Source organism: Diachasma alloeum, unplaced genomic scaffold, assembly GCF_001412515.2.
Source record: "Diachasma alloeum isolate Michigan unplaced genomic scaffold, Dall2.0 Dall_scaffold_00377, whole genome shotgun sequence".
NCBI lineage: Eukaryota > Metazoa > Arthropoda > Insecta > Hymenoptera > Braconidae > Diachasma > Diachasma alloeum.
The window spans coordinates 51,842-79,146 of record NW_021680516.1 but is presented as its reverse complement, the minus strand read 5'-3'; the positions used below and the strand labels follow the sequence as shown (position 1 = coordinate 79,146).

The 27,305-nt window shown below is 40.0% G+C and overlaps 1 protein-coding gene across 5 annotated transcripts in view; it reads left to right on the top strand.

Annotated features, from left to right (window-relative positions):
* Positions 1–27,305, top strand: part of LOC107041748 — a 188,168-nt gene that overhangs the window by 121,883 nt on the left and 38,980 nt on the right. For 4 of the 5 annotated variants that reach the window (XM_015262469.1, XM_015262473.1, XM_015262470.1 and 1 more), the window contains 2 exons: positions 5,677–6,626; positions 8,859–9,988. In XM_015262469.1, coding sequence (XP_015117955.1) covers positions 5,677–6,626; positions 8,859–9,988 — 2,080 coding nt within the window. The remainder of the gene's footprint in view (positions 1–5,676; positions 6,627–8,858; positions 9,989–27,305) is intronic. The other variant, XM_015262472.1, reaches the window with a different exon arrangement.

Genomic DNA, 27,305 nt, shown 5'->3' with positions numbered 1-27,305 from the left:
TTTTTTTTTTTTTTTTTTTTTTTTTTTAAATAGAGGTTTAGGAAAATCTTCAAAAGATTCTGGTAAAGTGATGGTAAAAACCAGATCTGGGGTTTTTACCCAGTAAAAACCCTGTTTTCCTCTTTCTACCTCTAATCGTCCGTACCCATGCCCCTCGTGGCATACTACTTCACGAGGGGGGCTTTAGCTATTTGCTCTTACTCATGCATTTCTACTTTATGTACGTCCTCCTGCCTCACTAAGATGTTATGCGTGGATAGAAGGTTCCAAAAAGAGATTTCTCACCTATGTCGCGGCTTTGCGTGCTCGTTCCTCGGTTCTGAGCTCCTTCAGGACGTTCGTCGCGTCCCAGGCTGCCCGTGATGACAGCATACTTTTCACCAGATTCTCGGGTGACAGTTCCTTTCCGAGCTCTGTCTCGCAGGTGCTCCGGATGTCACTGTAACGGCGGCATCTGAAAAACACATGCTTCGCATTTTCTGCAACTCCTGTGCAGGTGGGACATTCTGGGGAATCTTCATGCTTGAATTTGAAGAGGTATTCTCGGAAGCATCCGTGCCCTGAAAGCATTTGACACAGATAATAATTTATTTCTCCATGAGTTCGACTTACCCACGCGGCTACGTGTGGAATTAGACGATAGGTCCATCTTCCCTTGGTCGAATTCGTCCGCTTCTCCTGCCATCAGTTTAAAGTGTGACGCCTCTCCTCGCCTATACAGCGATCCTCGCTCCTCAGCCAGAACCTCAATGGGCATCATTCCTGCGATGACACATACCGCGTCTTGAGAAACCGTCCGAAATGCACTCGCAACTCGAAGAGTACCAAGTCGATAGACTGGTGCGATCTTGCGTCGCGCTTCCTGCAGCTGTAATACATCTCCCCAAATGGGAATTGCATATGTTAGCACCGAAGTCATCACTGAAGACAACAGTGCTCGTCTTCTTTGCTTGGGTCCCCCAATATTGGGCATGAGGCGAGACAAGGTGGATCTCACACCAGATGCTTTGGTCCCCACATGCTCCGCTTGCTGCTTGAAGTTCAGTCGTGCATCGATCATCACCCCCAGGTATCGGATGAATGGCTGGGAGGTGATTTCACAAGACCCGACTGTCAGCGTGATTGTCTCGATCTTCTTCCTGCTGGTGATCAATACGGCTTCTGTCTTCTGTTCCGCTAGGTTCAGTCCAACAGAATCCATCCAGCAGCGGATCGTCTCGAACGTTGCGCTGAAAACACGTTTCATGTCTTCCAGGTGCTTCCTCACAATCAACACCGCCACGTCATCCACAAATGCCACCAACTTGGTCCGCCGAGGCATGCTCAACTTCAGCAGCCCATCGTACATGATATTCCACAAGAGAGGACCCAGTACTGACCCTTGGGGTACTCCTCCTGTCACTTTGTACTTCCTGGGACCGGACTCTGTGTCGTACTTTAGGACCCTTCCGCTGAAATAGCTGCTGACCATTCTCTGCAGGTATCCTGGTACATTCAATTTGTCAAGAGCCTCCATAATGCAGTCCAACCTGGCTGAATTGAAAGCGTTCTTGATATCTAGCGTCACCACTAAACAGTACTCCTTGGTGCCATTTAGCCACCGTTCTCCTGCAATCGCTTCCCTCGCGGTTTCGACGACAAGGTTGATGGGATCGAGTGTGGATCGACTGTGTGTGTGTGTGTGTGTGTGTGTGTAGGTCTGTATGTTACGGAATTTTCGTTAACGATTTCTCCCGAATGAATCGCGCGATCAAGATGATGGATGACGCAATCGAAAGGTCTTCATGTAACTTAGACCTGACTAGATTTTGGAGTGATTCGCTCCAGTGGTTCTTCCAAAATTTTCTGGAGAAAAGTTTGAAAATGGCTAAGATAAGTATTTCTCCTGTATAAATGACGTGATTGGGACTGTAAACATCAGGATATCACTAGAGTCAATCACTCCAGTGATTTTTCCAGGATTTGCTGAAACTCCAGTGGTTTTTCCAAAATTTCCTGGAGAAAAGTTTGAAAATCGCTCAGACAAAAGTTTCTCATGAATAAATAATGTGATTGGAATTATTTACATCACAATATCGCTGAAGTCAATCGCTCCAGTGGTTTTTCCAAAATTTCCTGGAGAAAAGTTTGAAAATCGCTCAGACAAAAGTTTCTCATGAATAAATAATGTGATTGGAATTATTTACATCACAATATCGCTGAAGTCAATCGCTCCAGTGGTTTTTCCAAAATTTCCTGGAGAAAAGTTTGAAAATCGCTCAGACAAAAGTTTCTCATGAATAAATAATGTGATTGGAATTATTTACATCACAATATCGCTGAAGTCAATCGCTCCAGTGGTTTTTCCAAAATTTCCTGGAGAAAAATTTTAAAATTGCAAAGATAAGGATTTTTCATGTATAAATGTTGTGATTTAGATTATCGATATCAGAATATGACTGGAATGTACCACTCCAGTAATTTTTCTAAAATATCCATGACGTTATTCTGTGGTTATAATAGTATAGTACAATTATTGAGGGAAAATCGTCTGAATAGAACATTAGAGGTAATACAATGTAGGACGCTGTACGCATTTGAACGTCACATTTGAAGCCCAGATTTTCCGGAAAACATCCCCGATTTAGAAAAACGCATCCAAGCAAACATGTTCCGATTGAAGAGAGATAGATTCCTCATTTCATCTATTTTCTCCCGCGCGTCTTCTTGCCGTGAGATCACCTATCCGACTGGCGTTGGATAATGATTATTTTCTTAATCTCGACACTTCTGTAGCTGTCGATAAACTACGGAATTCAATTACCAATGAAAATTGACTATGAATCCACGTACTGGGTATATCATGAAATCGAGAGAATGACTAATGACTCATGCAAGAGAGATGGGGAATATCCTTCTATTTTCTTTTCCCCCTCTCTTTCTGTGTTTCGTTTATCCATCACAACACAGTCCTCAATCTAACCGTCAGGTGTCTTTGACACATTCAATATTTGATCTTTCAGCTGTGAACCGTTTACTTTTCGGAACGTTTTCATGGTCATCTTTACAATTTTTGTACACAGGAAAGTGATAGAAATTGTCGAGCGAGAGAGAATTGTCTGCCGAAGGCAACAAAAAAATCGTAGAAAATCCTAAAATACGATCGCAGTTTGAGTAACATAAGAAAAATAGTTATTCAATCAAAGCGACAAAGAATTGTTGAATCTCAACAATTGTCTTCTGAAGGCGATAAAAAAGTGTTGAGGATAAACAATTATTTACCAAAGGCGACAAAATATTGTTAGGAAAAAAGTGTCTGCCGGTCAAAACAGAGAATTATTGAGGGAAAGAACTGTCCGCCAAAGGCGACAGAATATTTTGGAACAGAATAATAGTTTGCACTGAGTGATAGAGAGTTGCTCCTAATTCGAAAACAATACATTACCCACAATTTATAAGGATACATTCTTAGAAAAATAAACACAGTATTGAGAGTTGAAAAGGATTCTTTTAGTCAAAATGGGAGGAATAATAATATCGGGAAGTTGTTGGTGCGACCCGTCCGACGAGTCAGACCCACATGAATACATCCGCTACCAACCCACCCGCAATGGGAGCGAGCGCAGCGAGCGACCAACAGCCCAATCCACTAGTTCCCTTATTTTTTTGATCAAATTGCAATGCTATGGGACCTGTCAAATTATTATTGAGGTTAGGTGTGCTGGGATCGAGTAACTGAGGATAACCCGGAGGTTGAGCGGTGGCCATTCAACTAAGGCCCAGGGAGTCTATTCTCGAGTTGAAATCGTGCGTTCGATTTCAATAGGTTGCATGCGACTCGTGGTACGTCTTATGGGCCGTATGCGACTTGTTGAAGTCGAACGTACGATTTCAATTCGAGAATAGGCTCCCAGGGAAGCATCCCGAGCGCTAGTGTAACGGCGGCTGAGAGCGCGTGACGTGGCTGAAACTCGGGTAGGCGTGTAGCTTGCCCGAGCCGGGGTGGAGCGGCGTATTTCTAGCTGGGATACGGCTTCTTACCAGAGCTCGAGCGGCGCGATTCCTACACGGGTGAAAGTCAACCTAAGACCATCATGAATGAATTGAGTCACTTCTGCATACTCATCAACTTAACGATGTTAAATCAGAAATGTCACCGGACAAATCAAAGCCAGTGGAATTCCGAGAATCAACAATGAAAGTCATGCTTCCGTATTGTCAACGTCACTTGAATACCTTCACTATAAATCAACGAAGCGGACATAAACGATCCCTCATTTTATCCAAACTATTCGGATCTGCATATCAGCCTAGTCTCAAGTTGAACTTGTGCATCAATTCGTTTATTTATTATTGTGAAGTCCATCCAACTTATTGTGAATAAATTGACTTGGCTCAGGCCTAAATTCTCGATGTACTTGTCTTGCAAACAAGTCTAAACCTGCACTTTCCCCCTCCGTCGCCACCCTGGGAATCGACGAACCTCACCAGATTTTTAACATTAGCTTAATATATAGAATTACTATTAGAAGTTTTAGAGTTTATTAACGAGGTCCAACGAATGATTTATAAGTAGATTTCTAATAAAAATCTGCAAAATAAAGTAATTCAATTTTTGTTTCGGTGTGGCGCAGGCAAAAAATGAAACTTTTCTTCGAATTATTCTACAAAAAAACATCTTCATCTAATCATGTTAAAATGAATTTTTGAAAAGTGAATCATTTTTTTTTAACAGACATTATTGTAAAAAAAAAAAAAAAAAAATGTCCCATAAATATTGATGTTTCTGATTTCTTCGATTTTTCAAAATTAGAAAAAGATGTTTTGCTGCGATAAAACTGACAGGCATATCTTATCATGATAAGCAACAGGCAAAATTGGCGATTCAAAATTTGGTGGCGGCATTTTCACCATACTTATTTCGCTAGACCCTTTGCAAGAAGACCACTTTTCGGTTTTCACTCTACTCTATAAGAAACTCCGACTGCGCCCCCCCCCCTCCTATTTAAAGATACCATTAAAAGACTCACAGTAGATTGAATAAATCTTCAACATTGATTTTCGAATATGTTCAAAAACTAACAAAACAAACCAACTTCTGTGAAAAACTTCTCTATAGCTTCTCTCTTCTCTCACTTCATTTTTAAATAGAGATTTGTACACAATATTCGTTAATTCTTTTGAATTTTAAGATATTGGTAGAAAAATATCAGGCAAGATGAATCTAAGTCAGATGCGAAGTACTTCAACAGTCTAACCTAGATACTTCTAGGTTAGACTGCCTTTCGCATATTTGGAAATCGATGAAAAATGTTTTTCCTCCCAGTGTATGTTTAAATTATCATGATCCATAACAACAGTCGACATTTCTTTGAGAGCGAAAAATTATGTATTTTTTTCATGAATGAAAGAGGCTAGTTAGTTTGTAGTAGAAATTATCAAGAGATCATCATTATTCTTTTCACTTTGTTGTACAAGGCAAATCTATGCCCTACTTTTTTACCATGTTCTCTATGCTTTGAACTTCCTTGAAAGTTTATGTATAAAATAAAATTAACTCATCTCACTCTTATTTTAATGCTGAATTTCTAGTCATAGGAACGTTCTTCCATTGAACTGGAAGCATTTTACCATTCTACCTCCATCTCAATGCCATGTAAACCTCGTTAGTAAAATTTCTACTTCCTTCCGCTTCAGAATTGTCAAATGGAGTTAGAACCAAGTGAACGTCATCAGCAACAACCGTTGATAACGCCACCAGCGTTGATACCAATAAGCATGTTAGGCTCTCACACCATAAAATCGAAGCTCCCAAAGCCCCACCAATCGTCAAAACCAGAGACTGAAGAACCCCTAAAAGACAAAATCCCCATGTCAAACTTATCAGAAGTTCCTTCAGTCATTGACAACGTAGATACTTCACTAAGTTCCTGGTTTTCTCCCCCAGGGAAAAAATTTCTTCATAATCATGGTGGATGCAAACTTCAACCTGCCCAAAATATTGCAAAAATGGGGGGGAAACGTTACATTGTTGTTCCCAAGAACAATGATATGGCTGTGCAACCAGCAATTCCCATCAGACCTGACCGAACGGTCGAAAATCAAAGAGATTTTATTCGAGAAAATTCATTGATTAATATAAATTTGAGTACAGAGAACTCGATTAGCAGTCGAAGATCCTCTCAGTCAGGTGTGAAGTATACTCCAGACAAAGAGAACGAAATAACTAAGAAAGTGGCTGAAGCAATGGACGTCGAAAGTCCTTTGAATGATTCAATCAGCAAAGATATGGGGATTTGTTGTAACAAAGTGAAAAGCAGCGGGGTTGAACCTGCTGTGCAGACAATGGAAGTACACATGGATGTGGAGGCTGTTGAACTAGATAAAAATTTGGAAATTGAATGGTTGGATGGTTCACGTCTGCCACCGGCTGAGTCATTAAATGGGTCACATTCGTCACAGATTGAGCCTATGATTGCGCTGACAAATAAAAATGAGGTGGAGAGTGAAATGGCTGAGGAAAGAGGGGAAAAAGTGGAATGTAATAACAAAGTTCAAAAAGCAATGGAGACTCCACTTCTGCCTCCTGAGAATCAGAAAAACGAAGAGGTTGAGAATTTTAACACAAAATGTGATAGCAGCACTAAGTAAGTGCATACATGTTGTTGAATATTCTTCGTCTCGTGTTACTTGGACTTTTTGAAATTTATCTTTAACCCTCTTACCTGACTAAGCTTTTTTCCAGGGTCGTCGCGTAGCACGCGATGGGCCTCCCCATTCTAACGCCGAGAAAACATGTAAAAACAATAATTAGGTTAGAGGGTTAATTGAGATTCTTTGTAATATCGAGGCAATGATTAAAAAAAATCTCATTTTAGTGAAAATGATAATGATAGTAATATTAATAAGTGTACAGTCGATTCTCCCTACCTTTCCACGTCTCTAGCTCTCCAGGCGGCTCCTACCGAGGGGAATATCGCCTCCCACTATGTTGGTGACGACATGCACCGGTGACAGCCCCAGAGGGGAGATGTATTTTTGTACATGGAGATAGCTACAGCGTTCTCCCTCGAATACTCGCGGTGTCTTCGTCGTAAGACACGCCTGTTATGCGTAGAGAAATGGCAACTTCTGGCTTTCCGTTCTTGGAATCCGTAGCCCCGAAAATAGAGAGCTACGGAGAATCGACTGTAACAATAAGTTTCGATAAGAAAGTCATAAACAAGTTCAATTTATTTATTATTAATCGTGTAACTTTTTCCGCAATAAGTAATCTCAAAGAAAAGTTTCAAAAAGTTTTTGTGAGATACTAAATTTTGGTTTTCTAATTTTGTCTGCAAAGCCAATTTCTTGAAGAATAATGTATTTGCCGCAACTTCTACATATCTTTGAATGAACAATAAAATTCATTACTAGAAACATATTGTTCTCTCTTCACCGAATTGGCATAGGATGAATATTTTCAATATCTACTGTATTCCAAGAGAATCTAATTCAATTTTACTTTTGTATATTTACAGATATAAAGGCATGTTCGAGCCAGAATAGTAAAAAAAGAACTGTCTTTTATTGAACAGAAAAAAGTCTTAAAGAAAATTAAGTCTGTGCGTTTCCCAACAGGGCCTGATCCCACCTTCCACGTCCTTCCGCCATTATAAAATCCCTGTCAAATGCCCCATAAAAAAAAAGAAGCGGGAAAACATACTCAAAATCGGGGAGAGTAGGGCAGCTAATAATGAAAAGTTCAAAGATCAAAGATGAATTCCTCGATCTCGATCTCATTCGCAAGTCTTTCTGCAGGACAGGAGAGGAAGAAGAACTACCAGAATTAATCCGTACCTAGGTATCATTTGGTATCATTTTGAGGATTTTGGTGCGTAGCATTCGAATGTGAAGGTCGTTTTGCCAACAAACCATGTAAGAAAAGCCATGAACAATTCAATTGTTGAAACCGAGTTTTGTCGGAAACTATTCAAGTTAGGAAAAAATAGTGCAATTTTTTCATATCTGAATTAATTTCCGAGATATCTATGTGACAAATTTCATACGGAAATGCGCACGGCATAGATCTCCGCGTAGCCCCCGCGTGCCGTGCGTCAGAAAACTGAACCATTTTTTTTACTCTCAATATTGCCGGAAATAATTGAAGTCGAAAAAAAAATATATAAAAGCATTCATGTATGGTTTGACAAGGAGAAAATTTTTCATTTGAACTATTTTTCACCGTCTTGGATAGGTTTCGACAAAACTTGATTTCAACAATTGAACTGTTAATAATTTTCTTTGCTTCGGTTATCGGCAAAATGACCCTCAAATTTGAATTCTACATAACCGAACACATGAAAAATGGATACTAAATGGTATCATGCGTATGAACAAAAGGGGATCAAACTTTCGCTGTGGGGATTCTCTTCGTTCCTTCGATTTGGAGACTTAAAAACTATTGCAATAAAATTCTGACCATCACGAAAATGTAATGAAACGAGTTGTGCTCTGAGGAGGATAAATAAATTGAAAAAATGTTTGGAAATTCTAGGCGGATGACAGGCTGGGGCCTGTTATTTGGCCTCTACAGACCATTCTCAGCGTGTTTCATAATACTACGCATGGTGGGTCAACGATTTCGTTATGATGATTACAACCTTAGAATTCACCGAACGAGAAGAATTCGTGGAGCAAACATTTTCCCATGTTTTGGTAGTTGTTTTTTTGCTCTCCTGCCCTTTAATATGCTTCATAATCAGATGAATGAATAAGTTTATCAACCTCCCATTGTTTGTTCGATCGTTAGCTAAAATTAGAGCAAGATTATCTTCCCTAGCTCTTCCGTAAGCATAAAAAAGAAAATATAGAAAATATTTTTTATTTTTGTTTTGCAGAAAGAAAATTCCTCCAATGGAGGTAGACCCAAAGCAATACTTTATGGTATCAGTGTGTGCAGGATATCACGCATTATCCCGCATCTTTCAGTACCTGAAGGTTCAGGAGCTCCTTCGTGCGGCTCGAGTCTGTAGAATGTGGAGAGATTTGGCAGCTCATCCAGCACTCTGGAAAACAGTGAGGATGAAGAACAGTCAGGTAGCAGATTGGGATGGGTTGGCAGCATCTCTAAAGCGCCATGGAACACAGCACTTGGACTTGAGAAAGATGTTAGTAGCCGGAGAGGCGGATAATATTTGGGACAAATTTGTTTCCATCCTCCCTAATGTTCCAAGTTTAACGATCTTGGAATTATGCAGATGTCCAGCGTCTGTTGTCGAGGAGATATTCAAATGCTGTCCCCAGTTGGAGGTAATGAGTGCAATGGCGATCAAATGCGATGCACTCAATATCGAGTCTCTAGGGAATGTCAAACATCTGAAGGAATTGAAACTCAAGGCAATCAGTGGAATGTCACTTCAGGAGGATTTCTCGCCACTGGGCGAACTCAAACACTTGACGCAACTGAATCTAACGTCAGTCAAAGAACTTGGAAAGAAAAAAATTGAAGTCCTCGGAACTTTGACTAGCCTGGAGACTCTGGAACTTGGAGAATGTTCCGATTTCCCCGATCGATTTGGGACTGATGTACTTTTGAAGCTGACTAACTTGGAGAGATTGAGATTGGAGAAAGGGCAGGGCTCTTGTTGCACTTTCGATATTCTGGAGGGGGTCTCCAAGCTGGGAAACCTTCGTCAGCTCGAGCTGGTGAATTTTGATGTGAAAAATGGATTCGATAAGTGTCTAGCTAATTGCAAGAATATCAAAAGACTGCTGATTATTCCTACGTATATTTCACAATCGGCTACTTCGAATAATATGGTCCTGGGGGGAGTCACTAAGTTGAGCGATAATCTAACGCACTTCGTGTGGGGAGTTACGCTGGAGTTGTTGAGAGTTACTGAGCTGTTTGTCGATCAGTGTAATCAAATGAATAAGCAGGTCTCTGGCGACTCCATTCCGGTGCTGAAGCCGGTTCCTTGTTTGAAGTTGATTGAGGATATTGAGGTGAAACAGGATGCACCAAAAGGTTCGTTTATCTGGTTTTTCTTTCTTACAAAAGATATAGTTCATGATTTTTTAATCATTTTAGCAGTGAATCAGTAAAATGATATAGTAGCGATGATGAATCATTCCACGATATACCGTTACGAGACCATTCTATTTTGTCATGACTGGCCTTGAGCATTGAGAAAAAAAATTTCTAATATCTGAAACAGATTTTCTTGAGACAAGTAAATTTTCTTCAATTGCTTAATTCTCTCAGGCATCTCAACTCACATGACCCGAGAAAGGCCTCATGCTTTAAAATATTCTTGTACTCAAGTATGATTTTGTCGCAAATGAACTTACTTAAATCGCGTAGAAGAATCGTCAATCTTCTAGTCTTTATTGTTTTCATGATTTTTTCGTTATGCACTTCCAATATTGCAATATGTAAAATATTCATGACGTACTGCGGAACGATAGTGATGAATTAAAATTTATTCGAGTTCCGTGAAGTGTACGCATTCCGAGATTTAAGCAACTGAAAATAATTTATTTCTCTCAAGAAAATATGTTTCAGATATTAGAAATTTTTTCTCTCTGTGACAAATTTTCACAAAGCTTGAAAAGAACTCTTGAATACACAAATAGTGTATTGTGCACCAAGGGCGGAAAGTCATGTTTTCTCCGCCCGAGGTGCACATGCTATTTTTTAATACGCCTGCTAAGAAAAGTTTGTATTCTGCTTTCTGATGACCGGGAGCAAAGTGAATACTTTCCGCCCGAGGGAGTAAAAATAGGTGCATGAAAAACAAGAGTTATATGTTTTCCGTCGCGGCGGGCGTAATGTAAATATTACACCACTTGACGCATATAATGATTCAAAGTAGCAAATGGCACTCGGACTTAAATTTCATTTATAAGCAGTGTGAAGTTTACTATTATTGTTACTAGGTAGACCCTCCTCAAACTTGAAAGTCTCCGGTGGCTCAATGGACTTATTGAGCGACTTTTGATATATGAAGGGGCTTCTAAAAAAATAGGAGTGATGTAGAATGTAACCCATTTTGCCGCGCATTTTTGGTAGTACCGCCCTTGCATCTCCCGCGCATCACTTTTACTTCACACAATTGATCAAATCGAGAATTTTTGGGACAGCTAGTAAATATGTAGCTCAGGACGTTCTGACTCTTGAGGACATTTTTGCTAACCTCAAACAAGCTTTTGCACCATGTCAGACACTATCTCAAGGATTACTTGTAAACGCCCATCAGAAATCGAATGAAAAAATCGTCGATTACGTCGCGAGAATTAATGTTCTAGTTCAAGAAATCACAGAATTAATTCACGAGAAATATCCACTTGATATGTCAGCCGCGCTTTTGGCAGTTACGCAGGAAGGGGCTCGCGATAGTTTTAATTGTGGCTTGAGGGGCGAACCCAGTTCATGTGTTTCCAATAAAGAACCACCGACTTTCGCTGCAGCAGCTAAAATCGCGACTGAGAAACAAAAAGAAATCGAACAACGTAATAGTATATTAGATTACAATTGTGAAAAAGGGGGAATGTTAATACGAGTGGGCCTTCGGCTCGTGCCCCCTCGGCTTGTCTCGTCTCGTCTATCGCTCGGCTGCGCGTGTCCTACGACTCTCCCTAAAAATATTAACACACGAGTTTAACGTTCCCCCTTTTTCACACGTGTAACGTTTACTATTTTTTGAAATAAGTGTTTGGAAAAGTCATCCTATTGTGGGATTGAAGTTTTGACGAACATGGAGAATGACGAGGGAATGCTTCATGAAATCCTTGTGACAAGCAAATACTTTTGCTTTACGGATGAGAGGTGACCGACTAACGCGTAATAGCTGCCGTATGGCTGATACAACTCAGTCAAGACGAGTAGACCGATGTTTTCAGCAGCGCATATAGTTACAGGAATAACGACACTGGATTGGTCGAAAACGTACCGACTGGTGCCATCTTTCAAACGGTGACATAGAAGTGAACCCTAAACTTGTAACTGTAAAGTCAGCTGTTGTAAAAGAAAAGTGAATCCCGTAAACGAAAAGTTACTTTTTGTTTACAACTTTGAAAGTGACAAAAAGTGCCACTTTTCGCATAAAAATCTGTAAACGAAAAGGGACTTTTCCAAGCATGTGTTTCAAAAAGATCTTTTTAAAAACGAAGAAGTCAAACTATCGAACAATTCACAAAGCAATCACAATCGTAATTTGAAAAATCATGGGCCGTATAATCCTCAGAATAGATTGCACAGATCTTCTCATGCTAAAGTAAATATCACAGAAACTCATCAACAATAATCAGCACATTCTACTTCTATTGAAAAGAGAATTTGTTATGCATGTGGGAAAATAGGTCACATGATGAACGACTATCGCAGTAAATGGAAACCAGGATATTGCACTAATTGTAAAGCTACAGGGCATTCAACACGTAAATGTCGGTCTTCTCAAAACAAATATGCTGATACTAGTAAATAACATTTCCAATCGAGTAGTCAGAATCGCGCTTAATACGTATCGATCAATATTAATCAATCAGATCAACTTGCATCCCCCCTGTGTAACTCTTATGAGTAAAGATTTAGTAAACATGAGAAATTGACTCTTTGTAACCACTGGGGCAGATATCACTTCATTGAAAGAAAGTTTCTCTTTAACCACATGTTAAAATTGATAGGAATAAACGCTTTGTATTGACAGACATTATGCCAGGGTCTCATGAAACGATTGGCGAAGCTCAAATCACGTTCAATTCGATCCCATGTAGATTTCAAATTATTCGTGCAGATTTCTCGATTAAGTTTAATAACATTTTAGCTGTACAATTTCTGAGAGATGAAAAAGCAACATTATGTTGTTCTGAGAGTTGTTTGCGAGTGAGTGATAAAGGAATTACAATTCAATTATTACAAACGAGGGTAAAAGTCCCAGCTCGTTGCAAAAAGAAAGTAGGAATAAAAGCATTGAATAATGAAGTAACACACGGGTATTTACCCAGATTAAATTCAGGACAAAATTGATATGGAGGTGAAGCACTCGTAACAAACGATGAAAAGATTTTTTGGATTTATGCGATTAATTGCAACGAGAGGGAACGAGAACTATGTATCCCTGCGCAGTATCTCGAAGGAATAGAAAATTTCTCAGAGAAACCGATTAAAACGTGTTACACTGTTGAAACTGAAACGGTAGAGGAACGAATGAAGAGACTCACGAATAGCCTTCATTTAGAAAATCTCAATTCCGAGGAGAGACAAAGTGTACGCAAAGCTTTCGAAAAATTCCCTTATCAAGTCCCACTTTCAGGCGATCGTTTATAAGATACAAATGTCATGACGCATAGAATTCCCACTAGAGACGAGATTCCTATTTCCACCAAACAGGATCCATTTCCACAAACTTCACAAAGAAGAAATCCAGAAACAGATAAAGGAATTGCTTCAATCAAATATTATTGAACCTTCATCTTCTCCCTATAGTTCACCAATCTCGATAGTCCCAAAGGAAGATAATTCAGCTGGTAATAAACGGTGGCGTATGGTTACAGAATAGATTTTCGTAATTTGAATGAGAAAAACATTTCAGACGCTTACCACCCCCAGGAAGTTGGCGAAACACGGTCAAAATCAGGGGGTTTCGAGTGGCGGTTTATAATGTCTCAATAATGTGGTTTTTAGATACCGAAAAAAAAAGAATTGTACTCAATTAGGTCTTTTGAAAATTGCATCTGACGCTTTGGGCTCAAAATTATGATTGTTTGACTCAAGTTGCGTTATCTACTAATTACGTGTTATTTATTTACCAATGGAAGAATTTCCCAGATACCATTAATTTTGTGGAAATGAGACAGTAAATATTCAAAGCACAATTTGGGCGGTTAAATTGGTGGACGTTAATGTACCAATTATGTGCTCTTTATGTACCACAAAAAAAAGTCTCGGCTCAGTAAATTTCACGTGAAATACTTGCGAATTTTCAAAACTATAATTTGAACAGTTTAATAGGTGGAGGTACATGTATAAATTATGTTTTTTTTTTTGTATTATACTACAAAAAAAAATCTATTGTTCGGAGAGAATTAATTGAAAAGGCGATGACAAGAGTTCTGACGGCTCATTGCTTCAAAACCATTGGATGAAAAAAATTGGGCTAATCATTGCGTCATCATTCTATATGATTCCCAAATCAACTCCAATCATAATTATGGGCCCACCACAATAACAATCGACAACCCATCCCGAAAGGGTCCATGACCTTGAATTTGCGTCACAGGGGGGGGGGGGGAGAATTTGAATATGGAAACAAGCATAAAAAAATTATGCATTATATGATTCGAGTCACGGAGTAATTATTAGGTGTGTGAATATGACTCCGCCCTTTCCCAACAAATGTCGTTTTTAGTATTGCTTACGTGCACTAATAAATGGCAACACTTATATTCGATAGTACTTTATGTCAGCTGTCAAACGCACTACCTGACATTTGGTTGAAATGTAAGCAACAATTGTTTTTACCTCCGTGACAATGTCGGTTTTCGTTCCAAGTAAACATCATTTGCGGGAAGTGTTATTACAGTATTATATTGCAAAGAACAATGTAGCGGAAACTCATCGTTTGCTTGTGGAGATTTACGGTGAGTAAGCTCCATCTAATACAACTTGCAAAGAATGATTTCTATGATTTCAAAATAATGATTTTGGCACTGAGGACAGAGAACATGGAAAACCACAAAAAAAAATTTGAAGATGCTGAATTGGAGGCATTATTGGCAGAGGATTCTTGCCAAACTCAATCAGAATTGACTGCAGCATTAAATGTTGAACGATCAACTGTTGCAGAGCGTTTAAAAGCAATGGGAATGGTTCAAAAAGTTTGTAACTGGGTTCCATATGAATTGAAAGAGACATGGAACGTCGAAAAACAATTTGTGAAATGCTACTTCAAAGACAGCAAAGAAAAGGATTTTTGCATCGAATAGTCACAGGAATTGAAAAATGGATATATTATGAGAATCCTAACCGCCAAAAAACTTACGTGAAGCCAGATGATCCCGGCCCATCCTAGCCAAAAAGAAATATTCACAGTGCCAAGGTCATGCTCTGCATTTAGTGGGATCAGAGAGGTGTTGTATATTATGAGTTGCTCAAACCCTCTCAAACTATTAATGAAGAAGTTTCNTACTTCAAAGACAGCAAAGAAAAGGATTTTTGCATCGAATAGTCACAGGAATTGAAAAATGGATATATTATGAGAATCCTAACCGCCAAAAAACTTACGTGAAGCCAGATGATCCCGGCCCATCCTAGCCAAAAAGAAATATTCACAGTGCCAAGGTCATGCTCTGCATTTAGTGGGATCAGAGAGGTGTTGTATATTATGAGTTGCTCAAACCCTCTCAAACTATTAATGAAGAAGTTTCTCGACGACAACTAATGCGTTTGAAGCGAGCCATAGAAGAAAAACGACCAGAATGGGTGAAGAAGCACAGTAAATTAATTCTTCAACATAACAATGCCAAACCGCATACCACCCAAGTTGTGAAAAGATATTTAGATGGACAGGACTGGGAAGTGCTACTCCACCCGCCATATTCGCCAGACATAGCTCCTTCGGATTACCACTTATTCCGAACACTGCAGTCAGATCTTACGGGAGAACGGTTCACTTCATACGAAAGTATCAAAATTTGGCTTGATAATTGGATCAGCTTAAAAGACCAGGATTTCTTCAGGCAAGGAATACGTAAATTACCTGAAAGATGGGCCAAGGTTGTAGCTGCAGATGGAGCATACTTTCAATAAACTTTGCTTCAATTTTCTAAGCAAGCAAATGTGTTTTATTTGAACAAAAAAGGGCGGAGTCATATTCACACACCCAATATGTACTCTTCAGGCCCAGACCCATGTACTGTCAGACCCATGGACTGATGGTCCATGTGAATCATCATGACTCCGAGAGGTTGAGCTGAAAATGACACTTCGATTTATGTACTCCCCAAATCAGGTCCAACCATAATTATGTACTCATCATAAGGATACCCTCCAGTAAGAGGATCGACTACACCTGATTAGGGTGTACCTGATGACGCGTCATTTTTTCGCTTTGATGATTTACTGATTATGTGTCACAAATAAAACAACGTGAATCGATTTGGTACCCACATTACCGATCATTCCTGAAACCGACGTGCCTAAATTAGGTTCGATGGAAGAGATAGACATTTAAATAGCACCAGAGAATTATGTGTTATTCGATTCGAGTCACGGACTAATTATGTACTCTTCAGGGACTGAGCCATGGACTGGTCCGTGTGAATCATCATGACTCACAAGGAAACCGTCCCGAGTGTCCCTTACCGATTTCGATGAGCCTGAAATATGTTATTCCCCATCAAAATCTAAGGTATACGTTTTTTTTTTCTGCGGATGAAGATTTTTAGGGGGTGAAACCAACCTCCGAAGTTAACAGGTTTTCAGGACCATTTGACTGTTTCATATATTGACATTCAAAATTTTAGAACGAAACCAAATGCATGATAATCTTTAAGAAAAAGGATGAAAAATGGCGTTTGTTGCATTTGAATAGGGTCAATTCCAAAAAAATGATAGGGGTTCAAATCCAAAAAAAAATTGTGAAAAAAAAAATAATGCTCGTATTTTAATAGTATGGATATTAAACGAGCGGCCAAACGTCAAAAATACGGGTTTTCGCTTTTTTCGAAAAAAGTGGTGTAGGGGGTAAACCACTCTCGAATTTAACTTAATTCATTACCAGTTGAATATTGGATTTCTTCTTGGGCGATCACAATTCTTGAAGTAAGTAATGAATAATGGTGTTGGTTGGATTCAGAAAAGGTGAAATGGGGGGGGGGGGGGGCAAAGTGGAACGCTGATGCAAAGTGGGATAACCGTCTTTTTGGGCCACAATATTGATGCGAACTTTTTTTCGTATGTCGGATCGCTTACTCGGAAAAATTATAATAAACGAAAACGTTGTAACTAATTTTCCTATCATGAACCCTAAGACTGTTGATGTCTCATTAACGGCTAGATGTGGGCAAAAAGTTTAAAGAAAAAATTATATGACTAATTTGATGAGGAATCTTTTTAATTTGATTCATTTCTGTCTGTCACCATCAAGTTTGTTGATTAATACATCGGAGTGTGCCGACACCTTGCACAAATGCTGGCGCGGTCCGCTTTGCTCTTCCCCTGATAACTCTTGCTCTATCATAATATGCGAAAAACGATACAAGGCCAGATATGTGTATTACTGCAGGTCAGCCATCTTTGGTTTGAAGCATTTTTTCTTATCTGTAATCGTTTGTATGATATGATTGTATAAACAATGAAATTATATATAACAATACCAATAACAGGAATATTTGTGTTTTAGGATGTCGTGTTAGAAATTTCTAAAATTAATTCAGTTAATAATTCAGTTAAAATGTACAAGATTTATTTATTAAATTGCGAAATTCATTCGATTTATAGAAAGGAACAATTCAGGACATCCGGTGTTATTTTTCAACTCCAACGAAAATTTCGTTCGTGGGAACGCTGACATAGACAAATTGCCGAATCCACGCGCACTCCGAAATAAAAAAAATAGGAATGAAAAAAACTCAGAAAATAAAAAGAATATACCATCGCATGATCGAACCACGTGATCATTCCCCCAACAATTGTGCAGACACATCAATTCCCCCATAGCACCGATCCAGAAAATCCGCCTTGACTAAAATCAGTTTCGTCTCAAGTGCAGAACGGTGCACAACACAATAAAGTCGAGCTCCTTGAATTTTCACCGGTACTTTTATTTCGGAAAAAGTAAGCTACTTGCCCGTCTTACTGGTGAATCATAGATTCAAGTACACGAGATTCTACAATTACGCCGAACTTCGTAGTAAAATCTCGTCGCGAATAGGTCGAAAATTATCAAGTGCATGGACACAGAAAATGACTAGATCTTATCTTATTCCTTTTTTATTTCGAAGTGCATTCTAAATCAAAATATTAATCCACTCAGAAAAACCCAAAACTGATAATAAAACGAACAATAATAACATTCCTCGGAACTTAAAATTGAAATTAAACTTTGTGAACGAAAATTAACAATAGTGTGTGAACTCTTAGATGTTATAGTTAAGAATTGTGTGAAAATTGACAAGAAAAACGACAGAACACATTTTGGATTAGGTGTGAAGCAGATTATTGAATGAGTAAATGAGCAAAATTTTGTCACATAAATAAAAAGTGGTTAATCTGGTACAATTATTGGAAATATATAGACGATAGACGTTTTGCGTTACCACGATTTTAGAAAAACCAAAATTATCTAATTGATCAAAATTCTTAGTAATAAAGTTGCTCAAAATTGCGGAAATTTTTAATCAAATTTGTAATTCAATTTAATATAAAAATTTAACTTCTTCAAAATTAAAATATCGATGAATAAATTGCTCAAAAACAAGAAGTCATTGAGTCTTTAATTTGAAATAGAAAACAGAAACCCTTTTCCTATCGATTCCGGCAGATCGTCAGATGCGCCCAGCGCTTCAGAGGGAAGGATCCACCAACAAAAAAAAATATTATTTTATGCTGATAGGAGAATTGGTAACGACTAATTTAATAAATAATTAAATTCGTTGTTGAAATGTCCCCCTAAGGAGATAATAGAATTTTCTTTCATTATCTTCTTACTCGGTTCGGAAATTTCGCTAGTGTTTACATGTTTTCACCCGTGGTTTCTGGGCTAAGAACCTGACACGGTTTTGAATTTCACTGGTTCAGCAAAAGGTGGAAGGGGATTGCCATTCTTAAGATTAATGAGTTATTCATCTCAAGTATTCTATTTGCGGACGAGAGTCTGTTTGGTTCACATCGTGAGATTCTTTTTCAATTCATTTAAATAATCTAAAAGGTGAAATGGCGTTGGTGTTGCTAGAGTTGGGTTTTGAAGAGTTAATGGGCCGGGTCTCCGTGGATTTATCGCAGCCTTCATGTCTCAGTTAGAGATCATGAAGAGTGTTTCTGGCAGGGATCAAAAGGAAATTCGGAGGTTTTCTAAGGAGGTATGAAAATTATTGTGTTATCTGTGTGATTGGTAGATTATTTGGAAGTGATGAATTTGGATCGGAGTATTAACTTTCATTTGTTCGGGATCAGGTTGTATTCAGAGGAATCGACGGTAGGCGACTCCTGCCCTTCTGTCCTCCCCTTGTGGAGCATCATTTAAGAGTTTATATCAATGGACAGGTAGCCCTTGACACCGGAGAAAAGTGTAATTTTCGTTCATTGAGACCCATTTGAGCCAGGCGTGTAGGGTGGCTGTGGGGTGAGAGTCATGCCTCTGTGGCTGATCCATTTTGTCTCACTGAATTGTTCGAAAGCGACGATTCCTGGTTGCAGGAACGTTACATCGATCGCAGCGACCCTTGGCTAGAATATGAGGGTATGTACGAACTCTCAGAGGAGGATCGCTTTTAGGAGTTTTCTTTTGATACTGAGTACTGTTGTTTCTTAAAAAGGTATAGAATTATGTCGAAATGACAATAAATGAATCAACTGTTAAAAGAGAAGAATTAATAAATCGGTCTTCCATAGAGGTAAATTCCATTGCGTCTTATGAGATGTTTAGCTCTGTTTTATCGACAATGGGACTGAAGAGTTCTGTACTTCTACTGCCTGTTACCTGCTCTATGGCCGTGAGCGTCACGCGTGGTTTCATGGGATGCTGCCACAATGGAGGCCAAAACGGCAGTTGCTCCGTTTCCTTGGAGTGATCGATCGATCCATCGATCCGTTGTGTTATTGATGGAGTTGGGAGTTGGTTTATTAATATGATTATTGGATGGTAATTAGGAAGTTTTTCTGGAGATGATCATTAATAGGATTAGAGTATATTGGAGAAGGGAATTTTGGTTTTCTATGCCTTCAAATTTTGGTTTTACCTCTACGTCTGTGACCGCGCGTCATGGGGGCAATTTCTGAACCTTGAATTTTTGAATAACAGGTAAAACTGATTTCAATTGCTATTGTAATGGAACTTTGCAGTGAAAATTGATTAATCTGTATATATTACACGTTGGAGCAGAAGAAGGAAAACGGAGGTGAATTTTGCTGTGTAATTTCCTATTTTCTTGGTTATTTACTTGATGAGTTTTCTATTATATGTTTTTTGTTTTGTTTTTTTTTTAATTTTTTTTCCGAGAATTGACCCTATGACTTAATACGTACATAAATTATCCTAGTTGGAACGTTTCCGTTTTTCGAGGTTAGGCCTCTAATTTTATTTTCCTGGACATGTTCCCATTGAGGACTTGATTCCCTTTTAATGAATGTATAATTCGTACTTTGAATGGTGTTAATATACATGAAAAATTTTTTGCAACAAAAGTTTCAAATTTGTGAATGAGTCATCATGGGGGCATGTCATGGGAGTAATGTCTAGTAATATTTTACTCATCTACTTATCGTTGATCGTATGATAGTTTAGAAACTGGATGTCGACACTTCAGAATTCTAGCGGTGCCAGTTGTCGGCTGGTGTTTGGAGTGCACAATCTTGTGTCCGCTGATGGGGCTCGCTGGATGATTGCGCGAACCGGGATCCTCTGCTGTTGAACCCCTGTGAGATCTGGCTCAGATTCTGTATTTAGTTGATGAGTTGTGTCCCTGGTGAAGTCGGGCACAGTGATGGTAAGATCTTCCAGTTGTAGTGGTACTTGTTGTACTGGTTTGGACTCGAGATTCGTTTTCTTTGCAGGGAACCATTTCGTTTTGCGGCAGCATTGAAACAACCATACGACAGCTGCTTTGGCTGATTGTCGACTGCAGAAAGCGTAACCTAGTCCAAGGATTGAGAGCAAACCGACACCGCCAATGGACCCAAAAGTGATCAGTTTAGTGGTAGGTTTCTTGGTGTCGTTGTCCTATTTCTTCAAGTCGTAACTCTGCTTCGCCCAGTCGAATTTCGTAAGCTGTGTGATTTTTCAATTCTGGAAGGGAATCGAAATAGACAGCAGATAGAGGATCTCGATGTGTGGTATTTTTCATTATTTGGGGAGCTAGGTTGTCAATATCGAGGTTTATAGGGGATAGATGTACTTCGATTTCGGTCGACAGAACTTTTCCCAGGTGTGATATCAGGTCAGCTGGAGTTTGGAGATGACAGTTTGGCGCCAGCGACAGAATTCCAGTTCCGCTGGTTGTCACCCTTCCTATAGACTTTCCTTCGTAGTACACTTCCCCAATTTCAGTTTCTTTAGCAGCAAATATCCATTTATTCGATGTGGCCAGGTTTGTCCATTCCGTCCCTTGAGTTCTAATTATTTTTATGTCGCAAGTTCTCAGGGTTTCTGGTGACGTCTTCAGCAGGAGCATGATTTCGCATGCTGGTTTCATCATCGAGTTAGAGACTGGAAAACTTAGTAGGCAGACGGGGCGGCTTCCTAGCAGAGCGCACTCATCTACTGTTGTTTGATCTAGCAGGGCGTAGTGGTGACGATCTTCAGTGGTGGTGATGTAAGGTTTGGTGGGGGTGATGTGCGCAGAGATATTCTTATCACCCCCCATCTGTTGTCTTCTGCAGGAACGCATTCGATATAGTTGAAACATCTCTCTACCCAGTAATGGCAAGGTTATGACAGCCAATATTTTCCCTTGAGTGTGTGCCAGATGTAGTGTGCTAATCTTTGAAAGGGCTGGGTAGTCGGTTTTTCCACGTGGGATAGGGAACTCCAGTTCAGGGTACTCTGCTTGGATTTTCCGGGATACTTGATTCAATTACTCGGGGGTCAGAAATATATTGGAGATTCGGCCATGCTTCGCTGCATCGATTGCGTCAACGACCTTCCTAGTAGTCTCCAATAATATTTTCATGGAATTTTCTGCTTCCTCTCCGATTTGCTCGTATCGAGAAGTCAACTTAAGGTGCAAAATTTCATCAGATTGTCGATTTTGCTCTTTATGGAGGTCTGAAGTGATATTTTTCAGGATCAGAACATTCTTATGTGACTGATGGATGTTGTCCATTAGTCTTTCAATCTCTGATCGAATAATATGCGTTTGGTTCTTCACTATGTGCGTTATCTCTGCTTGGCCTTCATCAAGTTTGTTGATTTCATGGTTTACATGTTCGAAGTCGTTGTAATTCATGACTCCGAATAACTTGTGTTGGAGAGTCCCTATGAAGCCAAATAGTGGTGATCTTTTGCTGGTCTCCTTTGGATCTTCCAGTTGTTGCTTAAAAATATCTTCCAGATGCTGGTTTAGGGCTCCAACTTCTTTTTTCATTGACTGATAATGATTAACTTTTAAAATTCTCTTACAATCGGTATTCAATATTCTAGTACATTCGTCCCAAGCATCCCGAAAATGTGGGTACAAATCTTTCGAAACTCTATAATAGAACGCGAGAAAGTCTATTGTTATTATTTGCCACTCTCTTTTCACTATTTGGACATCATTTAGTCTTTCATAAAACAAACCCGGATTGTTAGGCAAATGTTCTATCTTCACTTGGGGTCTGGTGGTGTCTTCGCTGGAGCGTCCTGTGGTGAATAGCACCAGACATAGCAGTGTCCACAGAATGAGTTTCATCCTGCCTCACTCTCACTGGGTTATTTTTCTTTTTTTCTATTTTTAATTGTTCAAATTAGTAAATGAGCAAAATAGATTAGATAATGTGGATTAATCTGGTGCCAATCTGGCCTTATCGGAATGGCGCATTAATTTCTGGCCATTCCCATCTTCTAGAATCAAATTTCCTAGTTCGGTAATATCAACAATTTCATAGGATGTTTTATTACAATTATCAAATTTTCCTTGACGCGGTTCTTTGATAATATCGACAAACTGTCCTATTTTAAAATTAACCGGTCTCGCGTGTTCGTCATAGAATTCTTTCGACTTTAATTTAGCTTCTATCAAGTTGTCTGCTGCGAGCAGTCTGATTTGATCCAATTTACTGATAAGTTCGGCTATGTAATCATTATAGGTCTGAAGGGTCTCTTCATCTGGGAATTGTGAAGGTGTTCGAGCTCTCTGTCCAAAAATCAACCCGAAAGGGGTGAATTTTGTGCTAGAGTGTACTCTTGTGTTGTACGAGAACATCACGAATGGCAACATCAGGACTTATAAAGTCAGTGACTTGTTGAGATAGTCCAGGCCAGTTAAATTTTTTCTTAATTCGACATATTGCTTTTACAACCCCTTTGTGCCCGCCTGCACAACTTGTATGGGTCTCTTCAATAATTTTGGATCTGAAATGTTCTTCTGGGACTTGAATGCACCCATCATAGATGGTGATGGTGACAGGGTCTTCATCAAAAACTTCATTGACCATTGTTTTAATGTCAAGGTGGTCTATTCCATTCCCCCGCTTTGAGATGCGGAAAGAGGTCAACCCATAGTGAATCATAGCCTCTCTTAAATTCGATAAACCGAGCACTGCGTCCTGAGTTCGAGCTTTTCTAAAATGAAATTCTTTGATAATGACTGAGAATGTCTTAAACTTCCCCCCAGGCGTTACGAATACATCCCCCAGCTCCGGGTTATGATTTCTTAACGTTTTGTTGTCGATCAACTTAGTTGATTGCAAGAGCTTGCTGATAGGGGTACATAGTTCAAAGTCTGATGGGAGAAAGTGAACGACATTATCTCGTTTGAAGGTTAGCCCATCTCGCGAGTAGAGAATTTTCGGATTATTTGCTTCATCCCCCTGAATATCTGAATCAATAAACCCCTCGAGCGATAGGGAGCCTGCGATTTCTGAAAGAGGGTTTTGTGTTCTCAGGAATGTGGGGATGTGGATTTTCGGTTGAGGTATCTCAATGATTTTACTGACGACTGAGATCTTATTAGGTTGATCATGGAAATCTGTAGGGTCAGTGAAGGTTAGGAGTCTCTTCGGGGGAAGAAGGGGATTTTGAGGTTTAGTAGGGAGTGTAGTCATTGGACTGGACCTCGCTCATCCCCCTTGGTAGGCATCGGAGCGAAGGAAACCCTCTTTTTACTAGATGACATGATGTTTGATTTTATTGATTGTGCTTCTATTCTAGTAGGCAGTTCTCCAATCCTTCCTTCAGCTTCTTCAGATTGTTGTTCTTTGTTAGTTGCATTTTCCACTTCGGTTTTGTTTGTTACCTTGCTCATCGATTCTAAATATTGCTTGGAGAGTTTGTCAGCTTCTTCTTTTATTGTTTCATTGCTGGTGTCGCCTTAAGGTGAGCCTTCTTGTGAGTCAGTCGTCTCCTCCTCTTGCGATTCTACCACTTTTTGTTTGTTCTTTGGTTTTTACATATTTAGCGAGGTCTGCGAAGAACTCTTGCATTGACTGCAGAAATTCCGGGGAGAGGTTCAGTTCTTCCTCTTCATCTCCATCATCTTCAATTACTTCCTGGGCAGTTTCTTCGTTGCCTCCTGTCTCTGTTTCCTGGACATCCTGGAGAGGGGGTTCATCTAACTCTTCGTCTGACTCAGAATCCATCTCTATTCTGGGATTGTTCTTCAATACAATAATCGCAGGATTCTCTGGTGGTCTAGGGACGTCGATAAAAACCTCATCATCAGAATTTTGCGGTGAACCTGAATCTTGTAGATCTTCTTCTTCCTGGCCATGGTCGTCTTCCTTTGGAGCAATGGAGGTTGATGATGGTGCGGTCGGTCGTTTCAGTTGTGGCAATCGGGCTAGTGCTGAGTGGAGACAACGTCTGGTAAGTGCTCCAGGCATCATTGCATTCTCAGGCAGTCCAGCTGAGATTTCCGTCGGAATCGACTGAAAGGGGCCTCGAGGTGTAAATTTTTGAGTTGTTTGAGGCTTCTCCAGTAGTCTGCTGACCTCCGTCTTATTCTTGGAACCCAGTGGCCTGCCTCTTTTCTTGAGTGGATCTTTTTGATGCTTGGATGTCATTAGCTCCATTTGGTTGGACGCCTTCTTATACATCATGATGGAGAAATAGTCGAATTCTTTGGCTTCTTCATCTGTCTCGGGTGGATCGACTGGATTGAAAGCTAGGACTTTCTGCTTGGTCTGCTTGGTCTAGGACTTTCTGCTATCTGCTTGGTCTTTTGTGTACGATGATGAGCTGTAAAGTCAAACCCAGATATTTTTGTCTTGAAATTTGCTTTTCTCGTGGTCTGATCTAAATGGTCTTGTAACCATACGACAGCAGCAGATGAGGCGTACAGATGAAAGTGTTGACCATGTAAAAATGGTCTAAAGTGGTTGAGGGCAAATACTACTGCCAGACACTCACGTTCATCCACCGTGTAACGTGTCTCTACATCTTGCAGGTGTCTTGAATCGTATGCACCAGGACCTTCAACTCTCTGTCATCGTCGACCTGGGTTAGCACAGCTCCAACGCCGATTGGGGATGAGTTGACAGTCACCATGAAACTCGGAAAGGTCTGGGTGTTTCAAAAAGGGTTCTTGTGACAGAAATAGTTGGAGCTCGGTGAACGCTAACTCTCCTCGGGCGCCCCATATCCGTTCACTATTTTTCTTCGTCAGATCTGTCGAAGGTTTCGCCCTGGGTGCATACCGCTGCTTAAATTGATGAAAGTAGTTGCACATACCCATGAAACTTCTTATGTCTTGTCCTTTGGTGTGCTGATTCTTAGTATAGCGTCAACTTTGGTCGGGTCAGGTCTTATACCCTGTTTGTTGATCACGTATCCCAGGAAGCAGACCTCGTCTCGAAGCATTTGGCATTTCTCAGCTTGAATTGTAGCGCCATTTTCTCTAATGCTCTGCAAGACTTTCTCCAGGAGTTTTGTGTCTTTCCAGGCCTGATGAGTAGATGATAATGTCATCTAGATACACCTGGACTCCATCACCTATCAGGTCACCAAGCATCCCATGCATGGCTCTCTGAAATACAGGTCCAGCGTTCTTCAATCCAAAGGGCATATATGCATACTCATAGTGTACATTGTGGGTACAAAATGCTGTCTTCTCTTGATCGTCAGGGTGCACTTTTATCTGGTGGAAGCCGGCTGCTAGATCTAGCGTGGTGAAGGTATCGCAGCCTCCAAACTTGGACATGATAGAGCGTGTGTTCGGCAATGGGTATGCGTCAGCAACAGTTTTTTTGTTTATTGCTCTAAAATCAACAACCATTCCCCAATTCTTATTTCCTTCAAAATCTAGTTTTTTTGGTACCATCCACAATGGTGAATTGTAAGGAGATACTGATGGGACGATGACCCCGTGTTTCAGTAGTTTTCCGACCTGTCTAACTACTTCAATTTCTAACCTCTCAGGAGAACGATATTGTTTCACATGAACGGGTTTGTTGTCTGTCGTTCTGATCGGGCAGGTTGCTCCCTTGATCTTTCCACCGGGTTCGCCAGGCAAAATGAACGCATCAGGATAATTTTCGGCTAGTTCCACAACAACTCTCATTTTTTTTTCATTTATCGTGACTCTCAATAATACTTTGATAATTTTCCCTGGACGTGTATCTGCGTTGATGTTCTCTGCTTTCAGCTCGATCACGAAGTCTGGTTCGCCGAAAATGTTGAGTGGAAATTGGAGGCATTCTCGGTTGACATCGAAAACCGATATTGCGATGGCCAGTGGTTCAACGACCTGTGGTGGGATTCTCAGCTGCCTCTCCTCGTCATTCTCGTTGCAAACGATGCCCCAAAACACTCCATTCTCATCAATGTCTACCTCTTGGTCGATCAGGGTGACTGCTCTGCAATTCCTTCCGGGTGACGTATCCGTTTCTGCCAACATCCGTTTTTGCCTGAATAGGGACCTGCATTTCGGATTTCGGGTGTAGGAGGAATTTTCTGCCTGGAGTCAACGGTTGATAGAAGTGAATGGTTTGGAGTGCGAAGGATTTCATGGTTAGGGTGTTTAGGTGGAAGAAAATTTCAGCCTGCTCTTTGATTAAAAAATGATTCCCAATGATCCCAGTGTATATTTTTTCACGAAAATTATTCACAACGTGAAAATCAGTGGGCACCCCTCCTATGTCCAGTTTTACCAGTCCTGAAACGTATTCTTTCCCCCTTGCTATCCCAAACAAGTATCTTGGAGGACACGAGGTGATTTTACACCCATCGCACAAAGCTTGAGCACATATTAGGTTTAAGCTAGCGCCTGTGTCAATTAGAAATAATCGTTTTCCTCCTTTCAAGTGAGGACTTTCTAATTCAACTCGGGGCTCGACCCCAGTAGCACAAATGGGAAGTCTGTCTATCTCGGTAGGGGCAGTTAAGTTGAAATGAAAGAGTTTATCGGCAATAGCTAGGGAGTTCGCACAGTAAGATATTGTCGCCTTCAATGGGGATAGAAAATCACGACCTATCATTCCTACATATCCT